Source organism: Ruditapes philippinarum, unplaced genomic scaffold (genome assembly GCF_026571515.1).
Source record: "Ruditapes philippinarum isolate M1 unplaced genomic scaffold, ASM2657151v2 ctg7303_1_1_1_1, whole genome shotgun sequence".
NCBI lineage: Eukaryota > Metazoa > Mollusca > Bivalvia > Venerida > Veneridae > Ruditapes > Ruditapes philippinarum.
This window is the reverse complement of record NW_026863191.1, coordinates 34,584-46,827: the sequence shown is the minus strand read 5'-3', so window position 1 is coordinate 46,827 and position 12,244 is coordinate 34,584. Positions and strand designations below refer to the sequence as shown.

Sequence of the window (12,244 nt, the reverse complement as noted above, 5' to 3'; positions counted from 1 at the left end):
CTATATGGGTTTTTACAAAGAAGATTTTTTTAAGTTTTTGCTATACACATATAAGGAAAATCAATGACCCCCGGGGCAGGGCCAATTTTGACCCCAGGGCTTTTATTTGAACAAACTTTGTAGACACCCATTAGAACATGTTTCATGCTAAATATCTTAGCTCTAGCTCTATGGGTTCTTTAAAAGAAGATTTTTTAAGTTTTTACTATATGCATATAGGGAAAATCAATGACCCCCTGGGGCGGGGCCAATTTTGACCCCAGGGCTTTTATTTGAACAAACTTGGTAGACACCCATTAGAACATGTTTCATGCTAAATATCTTAGCTCTAGCTCTATGGGTTCTTTAAAAGAAGATTTTTTAAGTTTTTACTATATGCATATAGGGAAAATCAATGACCCCCTGGGGCGGGGCCAATTTTGACCCCAGGGCTTTTATTTGAACAAACTTGGTAGACACTCACTAGAAGATGTTCCATGCCAAATATCTAAGCTCTAGCTCTTTGGGTTTTTTAAAAGAAGATATTTAAAGTTTTTTCTTTTGGTTGCCATGGCAACCAGAGTTCTGCATGGAATTAAATTCTTTGAACAATTTTTAAAGGTGACCACCAAAGGAACATTCCTGTGAAGTTTGGATGAAATTGGCTTAGTGGTTTATGAGGAGATGTCATTTAAAGTAAAAGTTTACGGACGGACGGACGACGGACGGACGCCGGACGGACGGACGCCGGACGAAAAGCGATCACAAAAGCTCACCCTGTCACTTTGTGACAGGTGAGCTAAAAACCATAAGAGCTAGAGCTTAGATATTTGGCATGAAACATCTTCTAGTGAGTGTCTACCAAGTTTGTTCAAATAATAGCCCTGGGGTCAAAATTGGCCCCGCCCCTGGGGGTCATTGATTTTCCCTATATGCATATAGTAAAAACTTAAAAAATCTTCTTTTAAAGAACCGTAAGAGCTAGAGCTTAGATATTTAGCATGAAACATCTTCTAGTGAATGTCTACCAAGTTTGTTCAAATAAAAGCTTTGGGGTCAAAATTGGCCCCGACCCAGGGGGTCATTGATTTTCCCTATATGCATATAGTAAAAACTTAAAAAATCTTCTTTTAAAGAACCCAAAGAGCTAGAGCTAAGATATTAAGCATGAAACATCTTCTAGTGAGTGTCTACCAAGTTTGTTCAAATTAAAGCCCTGGGGTCAAAATTGGCCCCGCCCCGGGGGTCATTGATTTTCCCTATATGCATATAGTAAAAACTTAAAAAATCTTCTTTTAAAGAACCATAAGAGCTAGAGCTTAGATATTTGGCATGAAACATCTTCTAGTGAATGTCTACCAAGTTTGTTCAAATAAAAGCCCTGGGGTCAAAATTGACCCCGCCCCAGGGGGTCATAGATTTTCCCTATATGCATATAGTAAAAACTTAAAAATTTTCTTTTAAAGAACCCAAAGAGCTAGAGCTAAGATATTAAGCATGAAACATCTTCTAGTGAGTGTCTACCAAGTTTGTTCAAATTAAAGCCCTGGGGTCAAAATTGGCCCCGCCCCGGGGGTCATTGATTTTCCCTATATGCATATGGTAAAAACTTAAAAAATCTTCTTTTAAAGAACCATAAGAGCTAGAGCTTAGATATTTGGCATGAAACATCTTCTAGTGAATGTCTACCAAGTTTGTTCAAATAAAAGCCCTGGGGTCAAAATTGACCCTGCCCCAGGGGGTCATAGATTTTCCCTATATGCATATAGTAAAAACTTAAAAAATCTTCTTTTAAAGAACTCAAAGAGCTAGAGCCAAGATATTTAGCATGAAACATGTTCTAATGGGTGTCTACCAAGTATGTTCAAATAAAAGCCCTGGGGTCAAAACTGGCCCCGTCGGGGGGGGGGTCATTGATTTTCCTTATATGTGTATAGCAAAAACTTAAAAATCTTCTTTGGAAAAACCCAAATAGCTAGAGTTTAGATATTAAGCATGAAACATCTTTAAGTAAATATCTACAAAGTTTGTTAAAATAAACGCCCGGGGGTCAAAACTGGCCCTGCCCCAGGGGTGACATTGTTTTTAACTATATGTGTATAGTAAAATCTTTAAAAATCTTCTTTTAAAAAAGCCAATGAGCTAGAACTTAGATGTTTAGCATGAAACATCTTCTTATGGGTGTCTACCAAGTCTGTTCAAATAAACAAATAAAAGCCCTTGGGTAAAAATTGGCCCGGGGGTGGGGGGCCTATATACAGGTGAGCGACCTCAGGGCCATCATGGCCCTCTTGTTTTGTGTTGTACTTTACCTGAAAGTTGTTGTGCTACTTGCTACAAAATGAAAAATATTTCATAAATCTATCTAAAAGCAAAAAATTCACATCCAATTTTGAAAACTTTGAGTGAAAATGTTTCTGACTGTAAACCAATCAAACAGGGGCCTTTCAAAAATCTCAATATTAAAGTACCAATAAAAGGTAAAGATGAAGGTCTTGTTTATTATAGTGTCACCCCTACTGAAAGGGCCAGCCATTTTCGACTTATGAGACACCTTTTGCTTGCATACCATGTACCTCTCTACTTCTACCGCTATGCCAGGCGCCAGGCCAATAATTACCTAAAACTTGATTAAACAAGAACATGTTCTTATATTCAGGAAATGACTTACTTTGGAATGAATCTCTGAGACTGCGGATCCTCAGCAAAACCTCTTCCTGCCTTTAATTTTTCAATACCGTTCCTGAAATAAACATTCAAGTGGTGTTATATGCAAATACCCAGTCCCATATCTGAAAAAATTTGGCATAGTAATGGTTAAACTTTGTGAAATTAGATTCTGATTAGGAAGTCGTGATCAAATGTCGATACTACAAAATAAAGCTCTAATTTAGAAGTTTGATGTTTCATGAATTTTCATTCTGATAAGGCAGTCGAGATATAGGGGGTCCCTGGATGAGAAGTTAAGGTCGTTGACTACAAACTTCTTCGCCCCTTACCGCTGTGGGTTCGACTCCCTACACTTAAGATTCTTTCATGTGAGGAAGCTATCCAGCTAGCTAACGGAACGTCAGTGGTTCTACTCAGGTTCCTGTTCGTGCCTGAAATAATTCACAGAAGGGCACCTGACTAGAACCTCCACCAGTAAAGCTGGAACGTCGCCATATGACCTATAATGTGTCAGTGTGATATAAAACCCAATTAAACAAACAGGCAGTTGAGATCAAATGACAACACATCAAATTAATGCTCTAACTTAGACCTATAAAACAATGTATGTAATGTGACAATAATTTATTAATAAAGATTTTTCTAAATTACATGTACATATATTTGGCAACTTCTAGGGAGTCAGAAAAGACTTGCATCATGTACATTCCTATAACTCCTAAGACTAATCAACTTTTTTATAGAGAGTGTTAATAATGATAAATAAGTAAGTTTGAACTGAAACATAATATAATTACTGGTTATTGTATTCCCTAGTTTGAAAGTATGAAACAAAGTACAGGGCCAAAACACCATTTTTGGGGAAGGGGCCTCAGCCTTTTTCTTGGGGAAAATATGCGTGATTTTGGCATACTTTGGGAAAAGGGGTCTCAAATTTTAACACAAACTTTTAACAAGTTCTTCAAAATAGAAAAGCAAAAAGCACTGGGAAATACTAATAAGGCAGTAAAAGACCTTTTTAAAATTCAACACCATCATTTAATTTTGTTCTAAATTCAATGGGAAATTTCTAAAGACTGGGGAATTTTGAGGACCAAACTGGGGAAAAAAAGAGGCTAGTTTGGTTGGGGAAGCCGCCTAAATTCGGCCTCTACAAAGAAGGGTTTTTTGGCCCTGAAGTAGGTTCTACTCAGGTACCCGTTTGTGCTTGAAATAATGTATGGAAGAACACCTGAGGTCTTCCTTTCCTCCGCGAGTAAAGCTGGAACATCACCATATGACTAAGTATATACTGAGTTGGTGGAATTGTAAACCCAGCAAAACCCCAACCCCATTCCCACCCCCCTCCTTAAAAAAAAACAACTGAAAGTATTGTTACCAAGCTATCATGATTCCATTATCTGTACACAGGTGAGGGGGTGGACACACCAGTCTACAGTCGTACTTCTCACATACTTTCTTCAGTCCTTGTTGAATGTACTGGTTACAGGCAACGCCACCAGAGACCACCTGAGTATTGAGGAATTAAAATTTAAAATTTCTCTCACTTTCATTGTGAAATGAAAATCATAATTCATACATGTATAATAGTTCCATATTATTGAACTCTCTGCAAGAAAATGTTTCTATTTTTTTCTATTGTAAAATGATATTGTAAAATCATGAATAGTTTTATATTGTTGAACTCCACAAGAAAAAAATGTATCAAGTTTGCAAAGATAATGTCACCTCTCACCCACATAACCAGTTTGAAGCCCAGTTTGAAGCCCAGCCAGCCTGAGCAACCATGCAGTCAGACAAGACCCTATCCTGCTGGTGGCTCAATTTAAGCCCAGTTTACATAGCATATGACAGTTCCAATTGAAAACAATGACATTCAGGTAGTCATACTGTAATGCTTTCCTGCCAAAAAAAATTCTAACATCGGTCAATATCTTAATAAATCTGTCATTTCTGGAAAGTTATTTTTCACAATCTTTGGTATTCAAATTTTTTTTTAACCATTTAGAACAGGAATATAGTACAGAAGTGATTGTAAGTAATCTTTATGTCCAAGATTTTGAAAAAATAGCGTTTTGGAAATAACCGATTTGCTACGATATTGGCCAATGATGGAATTTCTTGGCGGGAAAGCATTACAGTAAAACTACCTTATATAATTAAAAGATAACACAGGCACCACCATGTGATGCAAACACTTGTTGAATATAAATTTGACAATATGTACTAAGCAGTACGCTTTAAAATGCTACTGAAAATTTCTTGCAAGAATGCAGTTATGGAAAAATAAATTTCCTTTTCTAAGCTTTTGACATAGTTACATTATACAATAAAACATTTTTTCAATGATTTTGACCATAAAAAGCCGACAGTATGTTTCGAAAACCAACCGACAATATGTTTCGAAAACCAATCAAAAATTGTTTTGCTCTTTTCATATTAAGAAAACTGACTGTTCATAATGCCTCTTTACTTGCATTAGAAGTGTTAAAACTTTGGATACGGTAACTGCGAACAAAAATATTGATAAGGATGACCTTGTATGCAATTTTATGTTGATACATAAAAAAAAAATCTTACCAAAGTTTTCCCATCCTCTGGTAACAGTTCTCTCATTTCACTAAATAAGAATGCCCTATGCAAAGGTTTAGCCAGGTGCCTTACTACAGAATACTGGAAAGATGCGCACACATCACCTGCGTTTGATATCACATTACTGGCAACTATTTCTGAAAATCATGAATATACATAATTATTACAAACATTCAATATCCAGAAAATTTCGTCCAGGTACTTCTACAGTATGGGTCTTTTAATAACATTTATTATTTTACTTTTTAATTTCTATTTTACTTTTTTTTTTTTTTGGGGGGGGGGGGGGGGAGAGAGAAGTGGGTGGGGACTAAGTCACGCATACACCAACATTTTAAAGGTCGTAAGATGATTTTGGCTTAAATGGTTGAGGCAGACCTTTGCATGGTAGTCCTTTGTGCATTATTTCAGGCACAAGTGGGCACTTGAGTAGTAACACCACCACCGCAACATTAAATATGTAACACACAAGAAAGAATCCAACCTTTACATTTCTTTCTTGCTTTCCAACCAAGTCTTTATTTTTGTAAAGACTTTTTGTAAGCTCAATGCATCAGATTTTTTTTCACCACTAAAACGACACATCGCTTTTTTAGTAATTGATGTTTTTAACTTGAGTCAATTGTTTCTCATAACTGAATGTGTGAATCCAACTAAGATTCCTATTCATATACATTGTAAACATTCTTGCCAAAGTTTTAAGAAAAATCGGACACAACAATTATATGGATCCAGACGAACTGATTATCAATGCCATTTCTGTATCCCTCTTCTAATTTCATCAACAGCAGTGGACAACAATGGACAGTTACAAATTCAAAATAGGTCAAGTCCATATTGTTCTTGCATAATTTTGCAGAATGGATATTGTGTTAAACTGAAACTGCATAGAGCCATCATGCTGCAGCCTGAAAAGGCTCTATACTGTTAGAAACCCAATTTTTGTATTTTGACACTAAAATCCCTTAATCTTTAAATGAACTGTTCCTAATTCAAAGCAGGGCAAAACCATTACACAAATTTAGCAAGTTAAAAGGTTAAAAAAAATACCCGAAATAATCTCATTTCTATAATCTTACCTTGTTCCTTTTCTTTGTTTTCAATTAACCTCATGTAATGAGTTTTCATTCCGGAGAAGGAGAAGTTACAGCTTCTATTGCCGGATAATATCTCGAGCGGCGGGAATTTCTCTATGTCGCCTTGTTTTGCAATGTGCTCTACCATAGCCCCACCACTCATGTTATAACATTCTGGTAAATTCTTCAACTTCATTCTCCTTGCAACCTGTAAGGACATTGCTATGTTGTAACTTTATTAACTTATTTTGTGAGTAAAGATATTTCAGTTTTGTGGTATTGTAAGAGAACCTACATTAATATGCTTATTTACTTCCAAATTATTTCAAATTACTCTACCAAAAACCACAATATGACTGTTGTTGCCACTTGTTTTCTTTTCCAATCTACCCGCTCTTACTACTGAAGCATTTCCAAATTTGACCAAAACTTGGCCCGCGCCAAAACAGGTGAGAGAAAAAAACCACATACATGCTAATAGTTACACTGATACAACTAACCTTATCAAAAGCTTCCCCAGGTGAGGAATCTAACGCGGTCCCTAGCAACAAGAACTGGTCAATGTCCTTAGCAACTGCAAGTAAACAGTGACCGCCACTGACCAACAGCACTAAAAATGGAAAATCTATTCTGAAAGGAACAATAATTATTTTTAAAATAACATAGTTAAAGCAGTTATTGCTCTTCATGTAATTATCATCATGTAAAAGCATAGGAAAAATATAATTTACTCAATGAAACTTTCCATTAATAACCCTTTCAATGTCTACAAAATGGGTATGGCTATCCTACTTACAGCACCATGTACAATGTATTTACTAACAAAACAATGACTGAATACCCTTCTTTGGGAGGCAATCACTGGATTTGATGCCTATGTATTTTTCAGGAGTAAAACTTGTATGTAATAAACTAAAGAAAATGGAATGAACCTTATATATACTCCTGGTTTAGACCCCTGGGCCTATTCCAGCATATAGCCCTTTGGGATATGATAATTGATTATTGATTGGGTGGCATTTTTTATCATAATTACTTTGAAACTTTGGAAAAGTTTTTTCAGTCATAAATGGCATCACTTTAAAATTCAACATCCTAAAGGACAAATTGAAAAAGAAGCAATATTATGGCCCTGGTGAAATGCGAAAAAAATATGGCAATATCCCAGAAAGAAAAAACATGTAATTTATGAAAATCATTTCATCATTTCATAGGAATTTCCATTGTCTTTGTTTATCTTTTATAAGAATGAAAATTATTTTATTTTTGCGAAAAAATAGTTTACAGTTGTACCAAAAAAGTCAAATTTGTCGATTTACTTGTCTCTCATTACTACATGTATATGTTTGGGCCTCAATGATGGCTTTTATTTCGATTCCCATCAGGGACCTAAAATTCTTTCATATCGGGGAAAGCTATCCAGCTCACTTACGGAGGTTCAGTGTACCTACTCAGGTATTCATTTTTTTGTGCCTGAAATAATGTGAAAAGGGACACCTGAAGTGTTCTTCCATAATTACAGCTGGAATGTCATCATGATTAACTTTACAGAGTTAGTGTAATATAAAATTCTGACAAAAACAAATATAATTATATTGCCGGACAGCCACTCGGCGACAAGTAAAGGGAGAGACTAATGTAATATGATACATACTGTTCAATCATCCGCGCAGTGAGGGCATGAGCTTCCATGTGGTGAATTGGAATCATTGGAACCCTGAAATAGAAAAATTCAAAAATAGAAGAAATATGTAAGTAAATTTTTGTGTATATTTTTGTATCTATAACTATATATGACTACAATGTTATGTTCTTTTAACATAGGGGAGCAGTGGTCTAGTGGTAAAGATGTCTGCCTCTCAACCTCGACATCATGAGTTTGAGCCGTACTTGGGTCACAACCATGTTTCTTCATTTGACACCAAGGAAGTCGACTCAAATAAGCATCAAGTATGTATTATAAAAGATCTAAAATAATAAAAAAAGTTTAAACTTAAGTAAAAATGCTTTGAAATGTGTAATTTTAACTGAAAACTATGGAAAAAATCTAGGAAAATAAATTTATAAGCTCATCGTTTGTGAGTCAATTGACAGTGAAAATTTAAAGACTTCATTATGAACAGTAAGGCTCTGTGACAAAAGACAGAAGGAAGATCATACTGATAATAATAATGGCTATGAAAAAGTATTTAAACAAATACATGTACTGTTCCATTATGTTACATGTCAAACAATCCTATATCTGTTACCCTTTTACCTGACATATCTGTTACCCTTTAACCTGACAGAACTTGAAGTGATCAGCTTCACATCTGTGTAGTCTGACTAGGCTCTTTACTTTTGGCAGCTTATTTATTGTATTCTGACACAGAAATCCCTATACACTGTAAATAGTTTGTTCCAAACTCAATATTTGTTTGTTTTTTATTTGATTGGGTTTTACATCACACCAACACAGTATAGGTCATACAGCGACGTTCTAGCTTTATTGGTGGAGGAAGACCTCAGGTGCTCTTCCGTGAATTATTTCAGGCACGAACAGGCCCCAGAGTAGAACCACCAACGTTCCGTAAGCTAGCTGGATAGCTTCCTCACACAAAAGAATCCAAAGTCCCTGTTGGGATTCAAACCCACAGCCATGAGGGGCAACTGGTTTGAAGTCAATGACCTTAACCACACGTGCATAGACGACCCCTCAATATTTGTAATCTAATATCAAAATTCCTTTAACATTAAATGGACTGTTTAAAACTAAAAAGCAATACACAAATATGGCATGTGTTGGGTCAAGTGTCTTTTCTTACCTGTGTTCTTGAACTAGTTTCTTGGCATAAGAAAGACCAACATTAAGGCACATACTGATTCCTGGTTTCACAGTAACAGCTACAGCATCAAGGTCCTTAAATGAGTAATATACACTATATGGCAAGAAATAAGAACTCTTTGTTACTTCATTTTAAGGTGATTTTTTTGTCAGAGTGTAATGTGCAATTTAGCAATTTTTCAACATTTTTAGTACCTGTAGATAAATTTATTATATTTCAGGAAAGTTTAGTCATCAAATTTGGTAGGGCTGTCATTGATGGAACAATTTGAATTGATATTACAAAAGATATATGGAATGAATATATGTAGTAAAATGTCATCTTATGAATTTTAGGCTTTTTAGCCAATAAAATTTGTGAATCTTGAAATAATCTTTCGAATCTTGAAATTTATTATTTTGCATTAAAAGTTCAAAGAATGAATTTATTTTTACCTTCACCGTTACATTAGCTTCCTTTAAAGCTTGTTCCACTACATCTTCAATATGAGCTTTGTGCAGGTCTCGAGCATGAAATGGAATAACACCGCCTACCCTGAATCAAACAAATATTATATGGTAAGTTACATTTGTAGTCCTATTTTGAATTATATAATTACTTTAGTGTCCAACTTTATTTGTCATCCAATGAAAACGCTGTATTCCTTAAAAATTCTGTGCGTTAATTTTCATAGAAGTACAAAAGTTGATACTATATCGAATTCCATCCATAGTCGACTTATATTTTTCATAGTACTTCATAGAACCGCATAGTGACGTAATAAAGTGAATAATAATGAGGCCAAATAAAGCTTGACACTAAATATGTTAGTATTCATCCGTGCTGTTCTACAGAAATTAGAAACATTCTCCTGTCGCTATTGCTTATGCGAAGTTTCTAATTTCTGTAGAACAGCACGGATGAACACTAACATATACTTAGATTTGAAGTTACAACAGCACTATAAAGATCACTAGTGGAGAAAATATTCAGATGCTCATATTGCATTATTTCAACAACAAACAACCACCTGTGATTGTGTAGAACTACCAACTTTCCATAAGCCTAGTGGATAGCTTTCTAAAATGAAAAAAGTCATGGTCCCTGGCAATACGTACAGAGATGAGGTCAGGGGTAAATGATTTAAAGTCAGTGACCTTAACCATGTAAACATGGAGGCCCTGTTATAAGGTTAAATCATAAGGTTAACTGCCACACACAGGCATTATAACAATTGCACTTGCAAATAATGGATCTACATCATGTAATACATGTAATACTATGTGCCCAACTATCACAGTATTGGACTGTTAGCCAATTAGGGAAGATTTTATGTCAGCTGAGCAACTGGATTGCTCAGTCAGTGATACAGTAGTCTGAGGGTCCCAAGTTCAATTCCCAGTTAGGCTGCACATTTTTCCCATCCTATGACATATGGTGCTGCAAACAGGGACAGTGAAAGAATAAGCTCAAGAGTCCAATTTCACATTGTTCTCTGTACCCATTAGGAATTAGAGGACGAATTTCAAGATATTGGAGGAGTATGTCATGGTATTGAAATGTTCAATTATCAGGTGAGATAATGTGTAAGCAGCCAAATAGGTCAGTTGGTAAAACCACGGTACAGCATTCTGAGTGTCCCAGATTCAAGACCCTGTTTGAGGCTGCACATTTGTCTTAGCTTATGACACAAAAACATAAGACTTAGTGAGCATTTAATATATGGTTAAGGAGAAGTTGAAATTGCATACAATGACAGCATTGGTATATATCTGTCAATCACTATACACCCATTGAAAGTATATATATGAACTACGTAAATAACTGAAGTATATCGAGTGAAAAAATACAAGTTGTTTCCCTTATCTTTGAGTAAAATCAATATCTCTAATGCTAAAACAATGCTAATTTAGCCATTTTTAAACCACTAGTCAGAGGCGATTTAATGTCCAATTTTAAAATTTATTACACCAATGAAAAGCTTGTGATCTTAGCTTCGTTTCAGTATACATTTCAACACATTGTTTAACAGTGAGCTCGAAAAGCTGGCCCGAAGGGCCTGCTTGCACAGTGAGCTTTACGGTAACGGGAGTACCTGCTAAATATGATGGTTTTGAAAACTTTCGTCCGACGTACCAAATTAACACATCGCAACTTTTTGAATTACAATATATCAATAAAAGCTGAGGTATTCTGATTGAAAACTGAAGCGTAGACTGGTGACTTGCGCACTTATATGGAAATGATAATAGGAAAGGGAACCAGAATAAACGGAAGCAGTGTAGGCCTATAAAATATCGAATGACAATTTTAAAACGGAAAATGTAAAATAAATTTGAACAATTATTTTAAACTATTTCAAGGTAAAAGAAAAATCGAGCTCGCTTTGAGGCTTTGCCTTTTTCATATTATATATACTAAAGTTATTTAAATTTACGGTTTAACCTACCACGAGTCAGACCATTTGACATGTGTTTTATACAGTAAGATACGCAACCAGTTATATTTACTCGCAATTCTACTGATAAGAATAGCCTGTCGTCTGCTAGTTACTAGTTAGGAAACTGTCAATTGGTGTATAAAAAACAGCTATTTAAATTCAAGGTGGAAGATTTGTGTATAAATATGTTCTTACGCAACAGTCTCCTGGGTTTGAGATTGAAGCGCATTTCCAAGGATATTTCCATATTCGTCTACTACTGCAGCGCCAGTATCATCACAGCTTGTCTCTATTCCTAGCACTCTTCTACCAGTTGTGCATCTTGTTGAACAGAAAGAAATTTGCGTTTTTTCTAGAATTATGTAACGTTTGCAAGAAATGTCAGTTTCTGTTTACAATATTTCAGTACGGAATAAGAATATCTACATTGCCCTAACATATTAACAAATATCAGTAGTAATTCAAATGTCTAAAAATAGTAAAAAATAAAATTGTTGAACTCTCATGTTGTTTACCATGGGCGCAGACATATTGGATTTTACCCATAAGCCAATTTACCAAAACTGATAGGAATTCGGATTTGATGAAAAAAAATGACAATAAAAATCGCAATTAAATGAATTAGATAATAATATTATCGACTATAGCTAAGAATAAATCTTTAAAATATATAAAATTACCTT

The 12,244-nt window shown here is 35.2% G+C and overlaps 1 protein-coding gene across 1 annotated transcript; it reads right to left on the bottom strand.

Moving 5' to 3' along the window:
* Positions 1 to 2,650: 2,650 nt before the first annotated feature.
* On the bottom strand, positions 2,651 to 12,107 carry LOC132721437 (tRNA N6-adenosine threonylcarbamoyltransferase, mitochondrial-like; the record flags this gene model as incomplete). The annotated part of the gene is given in 10 exon segments (XM_060705744.1): positions 2,651 to 2,722; positions 4,028 to 4,158; positions 5,230 to 5,378; positions 6,321 to 6,525; positions 6,818 to 6,947; positions 7,972 to 8,034; positions 9,122 to 9,216; positions 9,577 to 9,676; positions 11,757 to 11,949; positions 12,104 to 12,107. Coding segments are annotated over 10 exon segments (1,142 nt in total), but the record flags the coding sequence as incomplete, so codon positions are not given.
* Positions 12,108 to 12,244: the final 137 nt, after the last annotated feature.